The sequence below is a fragment of the Cygnus olor genome, chromosome 3 (genome assembly GCF_009769625.2).
Source record: "Cygnus olor isolate bCygOlo1 chromosome 3, bCygOlo1.pri.v2, whole genome shotgun sequence".
NCBI classification, from domain to species: Eukaryota; Metazoa; Chordata; class Aves; order Anseriformes; family Anatidae; genus Cygnus; species Cygnus olor.
This window is the reverse complement of record NC_049171.1, coordinates 52,343,865-52,363,825: the sequence shown is the minus strand read 5'-3', so window position 1 is coordinate 52,363,825 and position 19,961 is coordinate 52,343,865. Positions and strand designations below refer to the sequence as shown.

The following is a 19,961-nucleotide window of genomic DNA, read 5'->3' as shown; positions in this document are numbered from 1 at the left end:
ACTTGAAGTTTAATCTAAGTAGATTAAAATATTAGAAAAGTTAAAAGAAACCAACATCTTCGCTCTGAACTCAAAATATTGTAGAAATAAGCTTTAATTTCCCCCTCTGCAACTCTGATGAACCAGAACTGCTTCAGTTTCTTATAGGTCTGTGGCAGTATAAATAGCAGAGATGCACTGAACATGCACAGCATTGACTATTGAGTAAAACCCTTTCTGAAAAAGAAATTACTGGGGGGGGGGGGGGGGCTGCCCAGAACTGCCCCGACAGTCAGGGCAGGAGGCTAAAGGCACTGTTGTAGCCCTCCTCTAGGCAGATATTCCAGCATCTCAGCTGTCTACCAGAAGTACTCCAACCAAACCCTTTGTGTTAGAGGGAAATCCAACTTTCAGAGAACATCAAGAGGCACATTACAATACTGTGACCTAATAGAGAAAAAAAGGATTTGTCCTCTCCATCATGCAGCTCAGCTGACATGCTTCAGAGGACAAACCCAGTGAACTTGAAAATTGAGTTAGTTTGTTTCTCAGGAATTAATGTTGCTTGGCTTTCATCCAAGTTCCATTTCATTGTTGATTTTTTTTTGTTTAATGTTTAAGTTTTTTTTTTTCAGTTGGATACAAACAAAAATAATGGGTATTTTCCTTTCTATTCTTTAATTTTATTAACTGATATTAAGCTTAGAGAGTTCCCAGTTAGTAGATTTTTTAAAAGATAATTAAAATGAAGTAATGTAATACCTGCATCTATTTCTGCTCCATTGTGTAAACTTCCTTCACAAAAACTGTGCAATATAAAATCTTTGGGTTAAATACAGCAGCTCTATTAGTCTATTAGCAATCTCAACCAATATTTTCTCCTTGTGATATTTTGACTTCACTGCTCTCTCCTGTCTTTATTAATATAGATGCAGTCCATGATACTGAAAGATAACATCTCCTTAAACTGATTGCATGGAAAATAAAATGATTTCACAAGGGACAATACTTTCTTGGTGGCCTGGAAGGTGTTATGCACTCATTTGTAATGGCCTCCCTGCAGGAAACAAATGTTGTTTCCAATTGCACAGGATTTTTTGCTGGTGATTTTGAAGAACTGTTTCACACTATTTTTTCTTGCCATTTAAGGTTTTTGAAGAGTACCTAAGTTCCTCTCATAGTCAATATATATTGAGCTTCACACTGACTCTTTTTTTTTCATCAGTATGTAGGCCTTCAACCAGCCTTTCATCCATGGTTGTGAGGCACAGCAGCTCCCATGGGCTTCAGCAAGACTGTGCAGGAGCCACAGGGCTACCTGGGAGCCTTTCATGCATGCTGCTTACTGCCCCAAAACAAAGGCAAGCCAAGTGGTGTCTTGTTGGCCAAAGCAAAGAGATGCCATGTCATCTCCTGGGTAGGTGGGAGATGACAGCAGTCACCAGCATTGGTACAGAACAGCTCCCTAGGGGGTTAAGGCTTATGCAAAAAACATATTTACAATATTGCCAGGCTTAATTACAGCTATGTGAAAAGTAATAACTATTTTTTTTTAATAGACCTTTAAATACCTACTTAAATTTGCCTTGTACAAGGCAAAGCATAGAGACTAATGGAAAAACACATCGTTTCTTTGCAGCGAAGCAGGTGTAAAGTATCTTTCTCTATTGTAGCACTGATTTATGCAAGGACTTGGCTTAGTTTAGCTGGTTTTCTCCTGCCTTATCATTATGTTATTTCTTACTTGTACCAAAATACCCCACATTACCTGGGGGCTCACCATAAGTTTAGGACAGCAGTTATTCTACGGAGCTTATGATCTAAATGGAAAGGCAATACCATTCTTCATTTTGCAGATATGATATGCATCAGAAGAAGGTTAAGTCTAGAGTTTCAAGGCATTTCAGTACAAATTCATTTGCGAGAGAGATGGAGCTTTTCAGAAACCTGACTGTAAATGACAGGCTGGGGTTGGGAAGTTATGTTGGAAGTCTGTGCAGAACAGACACAAGAAGTCAGTGGTAGAACTGGGGACAAGCCACTCAGTTCAGGGCTTTAAAACTGTGGCTCAACTTCCTCATTTTGTGGCTCATAATTTCCATGGGAGCAAAGTGAGAAGAGCTTCCTTACAAATGACAGGGTTTTATTTGAATGGCGCTGGACCCTCCAAACAGGTCAGTCTCACTCAGGTAAGGGTAGGTCCTGTCCTGAGTGAGGAGTGGTTGTTCAAATTTTTGAGTAGCAGTGAGAATATCCAAATTTCTTCATTCCTTCCCTCACTTTTGCACATGCCTAGCAGCGGATTTAGTTCTGCGTTGTGTATTATTTTGCAAACAGTACCATTAAAAAGAGTTTTTAATAAAAAATGATGAAGAATATCTTTCTTCTCTAACACTATCTGACTGGATGGGCTGCACAGAGAAGGTATTTCTGTTAGAACATAACCATTAATTTCTCCATAAAATAACAAAAGCTGGGACAGAGAGTCTCAGCCAAAGTCTTTGTTTCCTGCACAGTATAGTCTCTCTTTGCTTGACCAAGCTACTGACAATTGCAAAGCTTCCTGCTGCACAAAAGCTCTAACCTGTCCAGTTTTAGAGGCTGCAAAGACGGAAGAGAGAGGTGATCCGTTTACCTGTATCCGCTGCTCTGAGAGCACACTCAGCTGGTCTCATACTCAACTCCCTCTGGCTTCTCTTGCACATCTTGGATCGTGAAGCCTTTGAGTAGGTTTGTCATACAGTGACCCTAACAGAATATCTCTGTATCCCACCAGTTCCTTTAAAGGCTCTTAGAATTCTCCTGTGACTCTCATTAATTTTTTTTTTCCTGCTTTTCCGCAGTTCATTAAAGGATGCTTCCTAGACATGAGGATACATCAAGAATTCCCCTGAATCTTACAACTGATTCTACTTGCCCTTTTGCATTTGACTTTTGAAAGTATCACATCCTCCTGCATTTTTCCAAAGAAATACTCCTATGCAGACAACTATGAAATTCTAGTGATGCTATAATAACACATCATTAAACTTTAAGCAAAGGACATTTTGTATTATACACTTATTTATATTGGTACTTAAGAATCAATGAAAAAAAAAAGGTATTTGCAAACACTTCCAGTTGATTCTGCAGTACCTGATTAGGCTGACCTATCTCAGTAATTCTTTGAAGTAGTTCTCACTACTAACAACTGTGAGATGTAGTTCTTGAAAACAAGCAATAACAATTTAAAAAAAAAAACTCCCTGTGAAAATATGCTACACTGTGACACAAACTTGATGTAGTTGAATTTAAAGCACGCCTCATTTCATTGTGTTTTTATACATAACATGAAATTAGGCACCAACTATATATGATGTTTATTTTGTCAACTTCCGCTTTCCAGAATGACCAAGTAATTATTTTTGTTTCTAGGTAAAATCCTCTTCTATACAAATTAATAGCTTTCTAGGGACTGGGCAGAGTAGAGTTTATTTACTGCATAGAGTTTATTTACAAAGCATAGATTATAATAAATATAAAGTTTCAAATTATCAGTACTGTATTTCCAACGAATCTTTAATGCAATACTTAGTGTTGGCTCCTTAAATGCTTTATTTTATACTAGAGGCATACAGATGAATATTTCTTGTGGCTTACTTAACAAAATGATTAGCTCCAATCCCAAGGAATTAGGTACCATTAGGTATTATTTGGCAGAAGGTTTAGAGGAAGTTATATGCAAAGTCAGGGAAAATGAAACACCTGAATAAATGGAGCAAGGCTTGAGGGAGAATTACCTGGGTGGAGAGAAACAGGTACATGAATATCTGCAAGTGGATATCTCATAAGTTAAGGTCAGGATCTGACTATACTTACTCTGCTATAAGTCAAGAGGAATAACTTTGGAGTAAATGGAATTTTTGCAAGTCAATATAGAAGCAGAATAAACTGGTGTCCTAATCTCCTCATAAATACATGTCATTAGATACATTAAGAAAAATGCAAGCATCTGTTTACTGTATGCCCTGAACCAGCAGTGAGAATATCACACAGAAAGAAAGAAGGCAGATGAAAGAAACACAAGCTTTTATATTATAACAAAAAAGATGCTGAATGGTGACTTAACTGGGGATTAACATTTGCATTTGCAAGTAGTATCTCTGTTGTAAATGGGTACTGTAATTACAAAGAGACTAGTGAGAAACAAGGCAAAATATAATAATCCAAATCAGTTATATAGTATGCATCATGTTTATCAGAACGAATATATAACAGATATCCCCTTTCTCTGTTTTGCTTGCAAGAAAACAACGCTTGATTCAAAATTTTTAGGTACAGGCCAGCTTTCTTATAATACAGTCAGAGACAATCAGTACTATGACTGACCCCATTCCTTTGACAGTGTTTTGGCATGCTACCAAAAGAAGCAAAATATGAAGAAGCCATCATTATAAAAATAGACAAGCCAATATCAGTAAAAGGCTTATTGTCAAATCTGTGTCTCTTACATAAATTGGTATTGTTTAGCAGCATCAATAATGTTTCTGTCCTGAAGAGGTTCATCCTGAAGGTTGTGGTTGGAGTCTATGAAAGTTGAATGTCCAGCCTCTGCTTCTCTTTTTCTTCAGTTCCTTCCTGGCATAGAATCCAATTCTGCAAATGGGATTCCTGCAGGTCTGAGGGGAATGATGGCACTGAGAAGGGCTGCACATGATCCTCCCCAGTACAGGAGCTGCTGCACATGTACTGGTGTCCTCAGACAGACGGAGAAGAAAGTGTGCTTTCCTCCTTTCATAGTCTGGCTTGTAATACGGAACCTGATCCAAAGCTGGCTGAAGTCACAGGGAGCTGCGTGTGCATCAGAACCATGAATATGAGCTTTTCCAAACCATTTTTGTACAAATAAAATAAAATTGGTTTAAAAAAATTGAGAGAAAAGAAGATATTTTTTATTATTATTTTTCCAGTTTGCTTGTTTTTAGACCACAGTCTTATCTAAAGCCCACTGTGGTGAGAGGGTCTTTTTTTGCAGTACTCTTTGGACTAGACCTAATCACAGTAATACCACTGCCATATTACATGATGACTCCTCACCCTGCACTCAGCTGGAAGGTATTCAAGACAAGCCCAAATTTATACCAAAATATTTGCCATGTGTTTCGGATTAAGTCCAGTAATCTTTGAACACAGCAGAACAGATTTAACGTTTAGCACTTCCTCCTAAACTCATTTATCTTTTTCCCTCCCTCTTTACTCTCACGCCCCTGCACCCTCACGCTTTCTGTGACAGTAAGATAGCCTAAGTCAGTCAAGCAAATACAAGCACCTTATGAGGTGTGACTAACTTTTGAGCACAGCCTTTTTCCTTTGCTGCTGTTTATAGATGACATAGGAACAGTTGTTGGCACTGTGGCTAGCTTAAAGGACTTAAAGCTGGTAGTGAACAAGTGAACTAGAAACATGGCAATATTTAGCTTTCTGATAGCCTGCTTTGTGATCAGCGCTGACATCGCCTCCTCTTGCCAGAATACTGATGACTTTGTGGGTGCCAGTTCTCCAGGAGACATTGTTATAGGAGGCTTGTTTGCAGTTCACAGCGAAATGCTGCATCCAGAAGAGCATCCCATCAAGCCAATCATTCAGAACTGTGCTGGGTGAGTAACATGACAATTGCATACATTACAAAAGAGATCACTGGCATCTGGTGTACACTTCTCATATTAAGATCAACAAAATCTGTTTCTCTTGCATTTCTTAGTCTTTAAGAAGATCTTAGGCATCAAATAAATTACATGCAATGTAACAGAGAATGACAAAGAATGGAAAAATTACAGTAGAAAATATTATGGCTGCCTGAGGAAGGGAATGATTATTTGATCCTATTTCAGTCTTCATATTTAGTCAAATAGCCTTTGAGGTTTGTGCTGAACAATCATTTAATTGCCCTGTTAATACCAATTTTTTGCTATATCTGTAAACTAGTCTGCTGTGCAGTTCATTATTTGTTATGAAGTTGCAACCAGCTGGTTCGATCACAAGCAGTCTGCTCTATTTTATCTAAGCACATATAGAAGTATGTCACTCACCCCACAGGGCAGATCACTTATAATCTGTGATAGCACTTTGCTGACTAGATTGTAATTGTTGTAATCACTGTAGTTATTACATCTTGTATTAAAATTGTGGCATTATGTTACAGGATAGGCTATACAGACACCATGTCATGTGCTAGTTCAGCTTTAGAATGTACATCAAAATAAGTCATAAGTTGTCTCAAGATCATTTGAAATTTATTTTGGTTTGTAAGATTTGTAACTTCAGAGACCATAACCTGAGAGGAGCATTGGTTGCACTGCAGGCAGCCTGTTGTAGCACATTTCTGATTAAGAAAGTGTTATCATGTCCACTGGCAGTAAGGAGGAAAGCTGTACTAACTTTGTCAGGTTTACAGAGGATTTAGGAATGTTTCTGCAACCACTGGAAGACATCTACCTCTGAAATATTTTCTTTTATTCTGAAATATTTAGTCGTCTCTTTGCTTCAAGCTTTTGTTGAAAATAAATTCATTTTTAAAAATATGCCTGCTGGGTCAGATGGAACAAATTGTAACAGCCTCACTGGCTTTGACAAATACTTCTTGATATCACTTGCAAATTTTCATGTACTGTAAAAAGTCTGTTTTTAGCACCCATTTTTCAGAAAAGCATTTTTATTCAAGCATATTTGAAGTGTTGTTTTGATTTTGCTTGTTCTTCCATTTAGGTGAGACAAAAATATATGATTTCTGTTTGTTTGTTTATTTATTTATTTATTATTTATTTGTACACTAAAACCCAAGCAAATCACATTAAATGTAATTTTCTTTCAGTAGCTGTCAAATTCTAGAGGATATGCTCAAAACAAACTGTGCTTCAGCCTTAGTCCTAGAAATGTTTTTCTAAAATGAAACTTGTGTGTTTCCTGACAGCTTTGAAATTCAAGTTTTTCTTCAGACACTTGCAATGATACATGCTATTGAAATGATCAACAATTCGACATTATTATCTGGAGTTACTCTGGGCTATGAAATCTATGACACCTGTGCAGAAGTTACAAAAGCCATGGCATCTACCCTGAGGTTCCTGTCTAAATTCAATTCTTCTAAGGATATTGTAGAGTTCAAGTGTAACTATTCAGACTACATACCAAGAATTAAGGCAGTCACTGGAGCCAGTTACTCTGAGGTGTCAATGGCAGTTTCAAGGCTGCTGGCATTACAACTAATCCCACAGGTAGGTCTGAGGAAATTATTTCATTTTGGACAGAGGGTCAAATTTACCATGGCTAGAAGAAGATGTGGCTCTGATTGGAGGCATTGCGAGTCACATCTTTGTTACAGAGCAGGATTTGACTCAAACTGAGAACATCAGGAGGGGTGAGATTGAACTCGAAATGGAGGGCTTGATCCCCTTGACTAAACAACGGCAGGTAGTGCTGTTTTATATGCCCAAGGTACACCCCTACACCTGCTCTTCAAGTGTGGCACTGGGCTTTTGTCAGCCTGGCAACACGACTGGATTGTCCTGCTTGGCTGTGATGGTTACTTTAGAGTACCTCAGTTGCCACTCAGTGCCTTTGTTCAGGAAACCAAATTACAACTACTGTGTCTAGTTTAGCTGGCAGTGAATATAACAATATCCAATCCCAAGCTGAAAATCAAGACACAATCTAATTCGGCCAGAATTTGGAAATTCTCTCCTGCCTGAGAGACGTTAGATTTTAGAGTCTGGAAATGTTTGGAGAAATGTTGCTCTAAAATACAGTTTTAGTTCTGGTGCTCTTCAAGCAGCTGTAGAAGAGAAGGAATACAACCCTGTAGATCCACATTGGTCCTTCCCAAAACACCCTTCTCTATTTCCGACCTCTGTAGTGCTAGTGCTAGTACTAGTGCATACAGTCCCACGCTTGCACTTAGGCCAGTGCTTCTATTACTACTTTCACTGTTGTAGAGAAGTTGGTGTCAAAGCCAGGACTTGCTGCCAACAGTGAAACAGGAGGGCCACTTCCACACCATCTTCTGCCACACATTAGGTATGGTAATTTGACATATATTACCTTACTGCAAAGTAGCAACATAGTAAACAAACCTGCAAAACACTTAAAATCTGAACTAAATATAATTCTAACCAAATCTTTTCCTCTGCAATTGTAGGGAGTAATTATGATCTCCAGCTTCACTGTAGGAACTATAGTTGATATATAAATTAAAATGCCACGCTTGAACTTAATTAAAAGGCAAGTGATGAAACAAATCTGTATTGTGACATGGAGATGGAAAAGGTGACAGATTTTTCTCATCAATAGCATCTGACATTATCAATAGCAGATTACCATCAATAGGAGATTACTATTGGTAGTAATCTGCTAACAACATTAAGCTTTGGCAACCTCTCCGGATAGGTGGTTCTCATTTTGGAAAGCTTAGATGTATTTTTTAAGTAATGTCAAGCAACGTAGGAAATAAGAGTGTAGGGAAAAAAGAAAGGAAAGAAGGAAAAAAAGAAGGAAGGAAAAAAGGAAGAAAGAAAGAAGGAAAGAAGGAAAGGAAGAAAGAAAGAAAGAACAAATTAGGCAAGGATCAAAATGAAAATAGATTTAAATAATTTTTTTCCATTTATGTTTTTTTCTTGCTACATTCACAAGAAAAAGGTCATATTTTTTGTGTGAAAGAATTAAGAATTATTATATTATTCTTTAGTATCTTTTTTTTTTTTTAACTTTATTTTTTTTCCTGGTAGGCTCTTCTAACAGACCATATGACCCCTCTAAAACACACTAATTAAATTTTGGAGAGAAAGTATATATGTGGGTGAAACATAATATACTCAGTGTTAGAAAAATACTGCAAAATGTAAGTGTACTAGAAATTTGAATAACTCAAACAGCATTTGAGCACTTCCAATGTTTTAAGTGTTGTTTTGAACAGCATGTTCATGGTATCTCAACAGGTTAAAGCAAAATCCTTATACCAGCATAACTGCCATAGGTATTTTGAAAGGTTTTATTCTCTGCCTTCACCAAAGCAATTAGGTGCATGAGGATGAAAAGAGTGGAAATGGTACAGTGCACAAGTCTACATCCTAACAGCAGGGTGAGGAATCCTGCCCCAGTTGGGTGCACCTTGGTCATGCTCAGCCACAGGAGGAGGGAGCCCCGAGTCAGGTGGGATGAAAGAAGTCGCAGCAGCTTTGGGTGTCTCAGCATCCTTTAGAGGAGAGCGCATCCATAAGTTAACTGTTCTCTCCTCCTAGGTCAGTCCTGCATCGTCGGCTGAAATCCTTAGTGACAAAATCCGGTTTCCTTCATTCTTCAGGACTATCCCCAGTGATTTCCACCAGACAAGAGCAATGGCCCATCTGATCTGTGAGTCTGGGTGGAATTGGATTGGAGTAATAGCCACTGATGATGACAACGGGCGCTTTGCTCTGGAAAGCTTTGGGGTCCAGGCCATGTCAAACAATGTTTGCATAGCTTTTAAAGAACTGCTGCCTGCCTATCTCTCTGACAAAACCTTTCATACCAAAGTTGATCATGCAGTCGAGAAGATTGTCAAGGAAACCAGAGTAAATGTTATTGTAGTCTTTATGAGACAATTCCATGTGCTCAAGCTATTTAAGAAGGCAATTGAGAGAAATGTAAATAAAATTTGGATTGCAAGTGATAACTGGTCAACAGCAGTGAAAATCAGTACAATGCCCAATATCAGACAGCTGGGAACTGTTGTGGGATTTGGATTTAAGAGTGGAAACATAACCACATTCCAAGACTTTCTGAGGAACCTTCATGAAAAGCCCACTGAAAACAACAAGTTTTTAGGTGAATATATTATGCTTTTGTCAATCTGTGCACACCTGGAATATTACGACTTTCAAATGTGCATTTCAAACCAATCCCAGGATGATCTGATGCAAAATGTTGAGAATAAACAACACATCTGGAGAGATGATTTTTTGAATGCCAACATTGAACCCGGATTTATCCATAGTACTATACTTGCAGTCTATGCCATTGCTCATGCCATTAAAGGGCAATGCAAAGACAGAAACTGCAAGGATCCCTCCGCTTTCACTCCCTGGGAGGTATGATGTTAATTCTTTCAGGTCTCATTCTCTCTACATAACTTCCTTCTCATTTTTCCTCCCACCTTCCTGGATTTGCTGGCTTGGTCCTTGTACTGAATGTCTTTTTATTCCTGTTCCTGCCTTTCTTCACCACTGTTTGGGCCAACTGAAATCACAATCCTTCTGCCAGAGCAGCAGTTGCTAACTGCTGCAGTGTTGAGAGCCAGCTTTGCCTCCCTTGTTTTGGCTCATGCAGACACAGAAGCTCCAGGTGCTAAGCCATGGCTGTGTCCTGCTATAGATAGAGAAGAATTATTGCAATTCACACCCACTATCTCTTTCCTCATGCATACAGCAGCAGCAGTTGGAAATGCCTGAATCCACCAGTGCAGAGGCGGTCTTTAGCTGCTGGGCTTCATTAGCTACTCCAACACTTCCCACATCACCTTTGAAGGGCATGCAGAGAAGTCACCACCTTGGATGAAGGCTCCAGTCTGTAGGCTGCTTGCTGGGTCATCTGACTAGCTATTTGTGTGGGACAGAATAGAAATCTAAGTCAATCTATGGCTGACTTATCATCTATTCTGCTGCTGATGGTTGGTCCTGTTGCTGCAAACCACTGTAGTAATCAGCAACGAGTGCTCTTGAGTGATGGGGATGGTACAGGAGAGGAAAGTTCCCCAAAGCCTTTCAATTTCCCTCTCTGTGTCCCCAGTTTGTCTGTGTCCAGCTTATATACCTCTGTAATGAATCGTTACTTGAAATTGAAAATGCAGCAGACCATTCTTCTGTCTGGTCTTGATTTATATCGAAGTGACTGCTAGGAAAATGTGACACAATCTTTCAGATGGGTTAGGTACTTGTTATCAGACTCTACTGAGTGGGAAAAGGACAGGAAAAATCAGACAAGTAAACCTGACCTGACCTTTTACCTGAGAACTTGCTCAGAAGTATTCACTTTTACACACTTTTACTCAGAGGATTAAACAAAAGTTCATTTAAAAGTCAAACATCTACTGAACCACTCTGACTTGCTCTGACCTCTTATCGTGGGTCAGGGCAGGTCAAACCAAGATAGGGGATTTGAAAAAAAAACAAACACCCCTCTCCCCCCCAAAAAAAACACCCAGTAACAATCAAACTCCTACATGAATTTGTAAATGCAGATGGGACAAATTCAGGACTGCTCTACAGGGGATGCTGAATTAATCACTACTGAATTAAATCCCAAACCACCCAAATTAAAAGTCCTGTTAAGAGGCTTAGAACTCATGAAGTAAACCAAAAGAGAGACTTATTCTCCCTGTGCTCTTTTCATAACACATTTTCTCTACACTAAACTAAAACCCTTCAGAAATCAGCATACTTAAAGCTAGGGATGCAACTAATCCTTATCACTTACCTCCACATACAGAGAAACAGCAGTGTCATCACTATTAAACACATGCAAAAATAAATATCAATTAAATCATACTGTTGCTAGTTATTAGCACCTTCTGTCTGAAGCTCAAGATGTATTCCAAAAGTTCTATTGTTTCCATATTTTTTAGGGAAATTGAAAAAGTGGAGATGAGAAGAATTAAGTGAGTAGCCTGAGGATACAGAACAACAACAATAAAAAAATCCTGTTCAATCCCGCAAGACTGTGCAATGTCCAAATAAAATGAAATATCATTTAAAAGCACACTTTAGTTTTTCATAAATTTGTCGACATGCAGTGAGAATGTATGAACTCTCATAAAAAGTGATGTTATATATGAAAAAATAATGCATGCCAGATTTGTTTATACATATATATGCCAGAGACTTTTAAAGTCATATATTTGTCAGCATTTTCTTTAAATGCTACAACTATCACAGGAAGATCTATGTAAGATTGTGCTTTTCAAAGGGCAGTTAAATTCAGCCATTCACCAAAACCTTGGATTGTTTCCTCATTGATTAACCCCTATTACTAAAAATTGTTAAGCCTGCAAAGGGATAAAGCCTTTGCTTCAATTAGAAGCCACGGTAGCTAATGAAAGACCTTTTATGGTCTCCATGTGAACTGGGAGAAGGTAACATGAATGGGTTGTAATATTAAGCTGGATAATTGTCTTATCAAAGAGTGCTTGCTTTGATATTTCCTGTGATCTATCAAATACAGCCTTGCCATCCGCTGCCATTGTGCCATGCATCACCTCATCTGAGCAAACTGGCATTTAGCGTTCATTTCATGACTTTGTGTCCCACCTTGCAATACAGAGTATCAGAGTCACGGGTGAAAACAATACTAAATTAGATATTTCCAGACCCTGGGGGAGGAAGTCTGGGGGAAGAAGTCTGGGTTGTCAATTTCCTTCCTTACTCTGGAAGGAAATGTTGTCCAGATCTACTTTGCTGACAGTACAGTAACAACAGGAGCTTCATTCACAGTCATTCTTTACAAGAAGGGAAGTCCCAAAGGCCATTTTTTCCTGAAGGCAAAATCTTTTTTTTTCCCATCATCGTACCAAAACCTCCAAGGCTGGAAAGAAAAATACGAACTTGGGTATTTGTAGACATTGCATAGAGTTAAGAAATGATTATTTGTGCTTAATAGTTTTTTTTACGTCAGCAGGATTGTCAGAATAATGTAAATCTGTATAGGATGTCAGATTAACAGTTATACAGATCCCTTTTAAGATTTTTTTTCACTCCTAAAAAGCAATATATTTTTTTCATTTGATATTATCATATAGATCTGAAAGTATTGAGTGTATTCCACTGAAATGATATTGATATGTCATCATTTCTTCTGTTCAGCTCCTTGAAGAACTTAAAAAAGTTAGAGTCATCGATGATGATAAAGAAATCAAGTTTGACTCCAAAGGAGATATGAGAACTAGTTATGATGTACTTCTCTGGAAAGAAATTGATGGTCGCATGGAAATCACCACTATGGCAGAATATGACACAGAGAAAGGTGACTTTATCTTTGAGGATGATGAGAAAAAAAAGAATTTCTGAACTTAAAGGTAACTTCCAGTTTGTTGAGATAACACCTGAAATTTGCTTCATGTGTTCTTTCTCTGATATTCACAACTAAAATATGTGTCAGCTAGAAACCTCTCATGTACTTTCATGTTCTCCATTTGGAGTGAAGCGTCCTCTCTGGATATATTCAACTACCATTATATATATTTTGAGAAGTACTTGAGCCTGTAAGCAGGCTCAGTGATTTGAAATTGGGTTATTTCTCCAGAATGCTCTTAAGAGGTTTCCTAAGTTACATCTGTCCTAAGGATGCTACTCCAGAATCTTGAATTGGGTTTTAAAATGGAAAATACTTATAAATGTACCCTCTCTTACATAAGGCAACCATTTGTTTTGTACATGAAGACTCATATCTGCTGACTTTAATGTTGGAAAAAAAAAAAAGTCTTGATTATTTACTCCTGTTAGAGCTGGTGTCAGCACAACTGCAAGACTATGAGGAAGGCAGCACCATCCAGAACCCTGGCACTGGTGTAGGCAGGACTGGTGGGTGGCCCCAGCCAGTTCCAGCTGGGTAATGTCATCTGTGCATGGCTGAAGGCTTTGGTTTATTGTGTAGTGAATGTGGCTGTGCTGCAAAGCACTCACTGCTAATAAGACAGAGGAAAGACAGTTTACTGGGTGGGATGAATATAGTTTTTATGTGAAGCCTCAGCCAGCAGGAAAGGCTGAGGACAGAAGAGGACCTCACATTTTGTCCCTCTTTGTGGCACAGCCTAGGATGGCGAGGAAATGCCTCCATCCGCTTGTGAGCCCCACCTGGGATGGAGAAGAAACAGCAGTGTCCCTCAGGACTGCTTCTCCATTTTATAAAACTTGTCTTTGGAAGGACCTGAACTCAGGCCTTGTGAGAAGGCCCTGACCACGCACCTGAGAGTGGGGCTTGGCAATTCAGGGGTGATCTGCTGAGGGTGAGGCATGTTAGAGCTGTGGTTCAATGCACCCACTGGAGCCGGGGTGTATGCCCTGGGGTGTCAGGACCACACTTGTGATGTGGCCCACCCGAATCCCCTCTCAGAGGCTTCTGTGCTTTCTCTGGGTCTGGATCCCAGAAGTCTAACTTCTATTTTCAAAGCTGGATCTGGATTTTTAAAGGTATAGACAATCACACTGAAGTAGGGCCAAAAAAATAAAATTATCAGGTAGATAATGCCCCATCCTGTCACTTCTTGAGTGTGTGGAGAAAATGCAAGAAACACATTGCCTACACTGCCTTTTTACAACATCACTTTCAGATTCCCTTAAAATATGTTAGATACAAAAAGATTTCAAACCATAGTGTTATTGGAGGGCTATTTTAAGAGTTCATTGTAATTAGTAGCACCTGAGCTGATTTTTTTCTTTTTCATCCTCTGCTCACTGCAGAAGGTTCAATCAACATGCTCCCAGCACTGCAGACCGGGACAGATGAAAAAGGTTACAGAAAGTCCACACACATGCTGCTACGAGTGTGTTTACTGCCCAGAAAACCATTACAGCAATCAAACAGGTAAAGAATTGTGATCCAAATAAAGGCTGATTTAGAAATCAATAGAATTGTTTGGTTTGTGTATAACGAGCCTTGGCAACCTCGTGTATAACTTTGGAATGATATTAAAACATTTGTTGATGCTCGGTTTCACAAATATGAAAGGGAAGAACACTCTTCAACATATAAAACTTAGTTTAAATGTTTTTTAGAAGACCAAGCTTTAAACAATCAGATTTTACAGTTGACTAGTGTTATCCTTGATTTGGATGGAAAGTCTGGCTGATATTTCTGTGAGACCACTTCTCGTGAAAATAAAGCCTTGCTTCAGTATCTTTCTGCAGTACAGCCAGCCCAATGGCAGTACAGCCAGCCCAGTGGAAACATGAGGGTTAAATATTTTGCATGCTGGCACTTTTTTTTTTTTATCTTGAACAGGAGCACTGTGAAGTTAGATATGACCATACAGTAGTATTTTCTAGTATCAAATCCAATGTGTACTTTACTGCTGGTTCATTTGTAGTTTAAAAGTGGGAGATTAAATACAGAGGAGAGAGACGAAATTAAGAAATTGGGGTAGAATGTACTTTAAAAATATTGATAGCTAGCAGAAAGAAATTACTTTTTATCCCCTTTTTTACTCAAATAATAATGAAATTTCTCCCTATTGGGCAATAGGAATTTTACAGAAAAAGCACTCTTTGAAAGCATAATCTACAGCAACGTTTATTCTTGCTGGTGCATTTCAAAAAATGTCTGAGAAGAGAGTATTTTTTTCTTGTCAGACTAGGTGGATGAAAGAAACACAGTTCCTCTCCGGGCAGACAACCAATTCAATCCCAAACCACTGCCCTGGTTTCACTGTGTCTGTCCAGAGCCAGCCACTGCTGGCTCCCCAGGCCCCCAGCTCCTCCGCCAGGACTGTGTCAGCAACAGCCAGAGCTATCAGATTTACTGCAGGTTCCGACTTTATCTTCCTTTTTTGTGCTTTCAGATATGGATTACTGCTACCGGTGCCACAACAAAACCTACTGGGCTCCTGTGAACAGTACTACGTGCTACAGGAAGACGATCCACTTCCTCAGCTGGACTGACTGGTTTGCTATTTTCCTGCTCCTCCTCTCCAGTTTTGGGGTTGTGATGATTTTCTCCATCAGTGTCATATTTACTAAAAACTTGAACACGCCGGTGGTAAAGGCATCTGGAGGTTTAACTGTCTGCTATGTTATCCTCCTCAGTCACTTCTGCATTTTTTTAAGCACCATCTTTTTCATAGGTGAACCCACAGAATTCAAATGCAAAACTAGGCAATCCCTCTTTGGCATAAGCTTTGCACTTTGCGTTTCATGTATTTTAATAAAGTCGCTAAAAATTTTACTAGCCTTCAGCTTTGATCCCAAGCTGCAGAATCTCCTGAAATGTGCATATAAACCTGTTCCCATCGTGGTCACCTGCACTGGGATTCAAGTTATCATTTGCACCTTCTGGCTAGTATTTAGGACTCCTTTCGTAATGCAAAATTTCTCAATTCCAGGATCAATAATTCTAGAGTGTAATGAGGGCTCTGTTGTGGCTTTTGGGATTATGCTGGGCTACATAGCTGCTCTAGCCTTCATCTGCTTCATATTTGCCTTTAAAGGCAGGAAGTTACCAGAGAACTACAATGAAGCTAAGTTCATAACCTTTGGCATGCTGATCTATTTTATAGCATGGATTGTATTTATCCCTGTCTATGCAACTACATTTGGCAAATACCTGCCAGCAGTGGAAATCATTGTTGTTTTAATATCCAATTATGGGATTCTCTGTTGCACATTTCTTCCTAAGTGCTATATCATAATTTACAAGCAAGAAACAAACACGAAGTCTGCCTTTCTCAAGATGATTTACACGTACTCTTCCAAGAGCGCAGGCAGTGTTGCTGTTAGCCAGATTTCCTTGGATTCAAAGTCTTCTGGCTCCCAAGCTACTGTCTCAGGCTCGTGTAAAGCTGAGAAAAACTCTGCGAATGGAAACTGCCTTTTTCAAGTGCCTGGGCAGAAGCAAATAAAAGAGAAAATTCTTCCTAAAAGTGCAGTAAGACGTGTGTCCAGGAAAAGACTGTCCAGCATATGACTGGGTAGCGCTGAAGTACTGGAAGATGAAAAGCCGTTTAGTGAGCCATTCCTTTTTCAGGTCTCTCTCCGTTTGGTACCCCCCAAGGAGAGCAGACCACCCGAAATGCCTCTGGCACTTTAGCAGTTACTCATTGATAGGCTTGAAAGGCTATCCCTGGTCACAGGGTCCAGCCCCTACTCCTGCAGGCACAGTTCCCTCCAGCATCTCCCTCCTGTCCCCATCCCACTCCCATCCCACAGGCCCTCTGAGCCAGGCAGAAGTGTTAGGAAGGTTTTACTTCTCACAGACAAGTAGGCATGCACATATGGGCTTACACTCACTTTTTCTTATGTTTTTGCTGCCCAATTGCTTAAGGAGGTTTTCTTCTCACCTGGGTCTGTTTTACAGATCAAACAGAGCTCTCTCCTAGCCTTTGTTTGCTAAGATAAACAAGCTCAGTCCTTTAATCTCCACTTTTAAGATAGGCTTTCCATTCTTGTGAACATCCAAAAGTAACTATTTTCATTTGGTATATGTGAATCCTTTAAAAAAAAAAAAATCTCTGCCCAAAATACATGCCTTATTCCAGATGAGTTCTACACCAACTTTCAAAATGCCTTGTATTTACCAGGGTGATAATAAGCTAGAGACAGGTCTATATAAAAATTGAAGGATTTCTCTGAAGCTCTGTAGTTAAATGTATGTTAATCTAATTTTCACCCATACTAAGATGAGACACATTGATTCATCTCATGCAACTCCTGTGACGCATGCAGAGAGAGGACCCATTATGCTTGTCCCCAGGTGTGCTCTTAGTTCAAAACTTATGAACACCAATTCATTCCCCACATTAGCATGAATAATGTAATGACCAGAATCAACATGAATGCAACCTGGGAATTTTACTTTCTTTGATACATGTTAAAAAAATCTGATTTTTTGACAAGAACACAGTAACGCAGTATTCCAATACATTGAAATAACACAGGAATGAACTGCTGTCAGCTGTACTGGCAGAGTTCTGTGGCTCCGTGACTATAGCTATGCAGGAGCTTCTGTGTGAGAGGCACGCTCCGAGAAGGAGGATTTTTTCAGTGGACAACTGTACTGCATCTCTAAGGCAAAGAATGGCAAAGTCTTTCTCATGCTGAGAAGGCCACAGCTTTCTCTTGGATGCTTCCACAGCCAGGCTGGAGGGGTTCTTCAAACACTAAACAGCAGAGCAGTGCTGCCAGGCTGGGACTGGGCAGAGTGCTTGTCTGTGTTCATAAAGCCCCTAGTCTGGACCAGAGAAATCATGGTTTTCAGTCTTAATTTCTATGCATGTTACTGTGAAAGAATGTTAACGTCTTCAGTTTTGTCTAACATCTGGTTAGATCAGGAATAATTGGACACTCTGGCAAGCCACAATGAAGTTCAGTAGACTTGGTGTTACACAGACATAATACGTTATTGTTTTTTAAAATATATCTATTTTTCTATCATTTCTGTTTATATGTTGCAGCCCATATCTATACGATTTTGCTACCAGGATTCTGTTAAAAATATCTATAGATCACATTTCAGGAATGGACACAGGTAATGAAATTACTTTGATGTCGGCATATACTTTATATGCATCTGTGAAGACATTTTAAAGTAATTTAAAAGGCAAGGGTGCAATTTACGTATAAATTTTAGCAGTTATGTAATTTCTGTAGCTGATTAGAAGAATGAAGGTTTATGCACATACATTTATATGATAAATGCTGTTTATGCATCAGTTGTTATGAGTACTGTTTGGTATATGAAGCTATGTATGATTAAGGTTAAAATTCCTACAGTTTGGCTGCCGGTGCAGCAAAATGTCTCTCTCTCAAAGAGGAAAACAAAGCTTACATCACACAATGACTTTCAGTGCCAAGCTGGTTAGAAAAGCTAATATGGCTAGAATGCTGTACTTGTATTTATTGTTCTCAAAAGTGGTGAGCATATCATGTCTCGAACACGGGGATGATTAAAGCCGTGTTGTTATTTAAAATTGAGCTTGCTTACTTAATTTCCTTACCTCTCCCTATGAACTTTGGTTTGGCCTTGAACTGCAGCAACACACCTACCTGCGCAGTGCTTCCACCCAGATCTCAGTGAGCTGCTTACGAGTGTCCTTCATGTTGGCAGCCAAGCATGGGAGGGCGATTCCCCCTGCAGGACAGAGAGGAAAGTGCCTTGGGAGAACTATGACAGCACTACGAAGGTGTCTATACAGGCGATCTTTAAGGAAAGGCATCACATAGGGCATAATTCCAAGGGAAGAGCATGAAAGAACAGACAAGAAAGGAAAAATTAAAAAAAAAAATTGTTCTTCTATTTGATCTAGTTTTAAATACATCCCATGCCTCCTCCTCCTAGGAAGCTCTCCACTGCATAGAAACTTCTCCACTTCCGTAGTGCCACCAAGTCCCCTCTGTTAATGACTTCTGTGTGCTATGTCTGCCTCTCCAGATACTCACATCTTCTTTGTAAAGCACAATCAACCAGACCTAGATGAGAGGATGTAACAGATTTGCTAGCTAGCCTTGGGAGGAAAAAGAGAGAGGGGGGAGAGGGAGAGAGAGATATCAAGCTGTGTTGTGTATGTTTTTAAATGTCTGTGTTGGTTGGACTGCATAGGCTGAAGAGGTTGGCTCTTCTTTCTGGCTCAAGGGATGCCCTGCTTTCTTACTTTGAAAAGAATCCAACACAAACCGTCAGAGTGCTAAAATGTCCATCTTCATGTTTTTCGTCTCTGAAAGTGATAGAGAGGACACATGGTCCCCAAACACAATGTTGTCCAGAGAAGTCAAGCATAGAAATGCTATTTGTTGAGGTCTGTGGGAGGCTGCTCTATTCAATCATTTATGGTTTTATGTCATTCCTTGTAATAATACTGAATGCCCTCTAAAGCCAGTATCAAAAACTGTGCAACATCTTTAGAGAGAATGAAGACTGTGAAGGTCACCAAGTACTTCAAGCCCTCTCCTCCAGGACACAATTCCCTGAAGATGTCAGCAGGTGATCCCCTGCACAGGTGTCCCTCTTCTTTGGCACCATTCTCTGCTCTCACATTCTTTGGTGACAGCTGGGAACTGCTTACCTGAGCTCCGGGCTTCCTCCCCACACTTGTGCCAACTGCAGCTGGAACAGCAGTGACTCTGACAGCAGAGGTTGCCAGCATTACTAGTGACTAAGAGCAGGAACTGGGATGCTGCTCACAGAGTGTGGAGCTGAAAAGACCCACCCCAGGCACTCTGGCTCTTCCCATTCTTCCCAGCTGGGTCTCCAGGGGCAAAGAACTCTACCTG

At 39.6% G+C, this 19,961-nt stretch overlaps 1 protein-coding gene across 1 annotated transcript; it reads left to right on the top strand.

Annotated features, from left to right (window-relative positions):
- The first annotated feature begins 5,207 nt into the window (after positions 1 to 5,207).
- Positions 5,208 to 16,688, top strand: GPRC6A (G protein-coupled receptor class C group 6 member A). The gene is given in 6 exon segments (XM_040553536.1): positions 5,208 to 5,615; positions 6,929 to 7,232; positions 9,252 to 10,079; positions 12,846 to 13,067; positions 14,442 to 14,565; positions 15,539 to 16,688. Coding segments are annotated over 6 exon segments (2,793 nt in total). The 5' UTR covers positions 5,208 to 5,421; the 3' UTR covers positions 16,660 to 16,688.
- Positions 16,689 to 19,961: the final 3,273 nt, after the last annotated feature.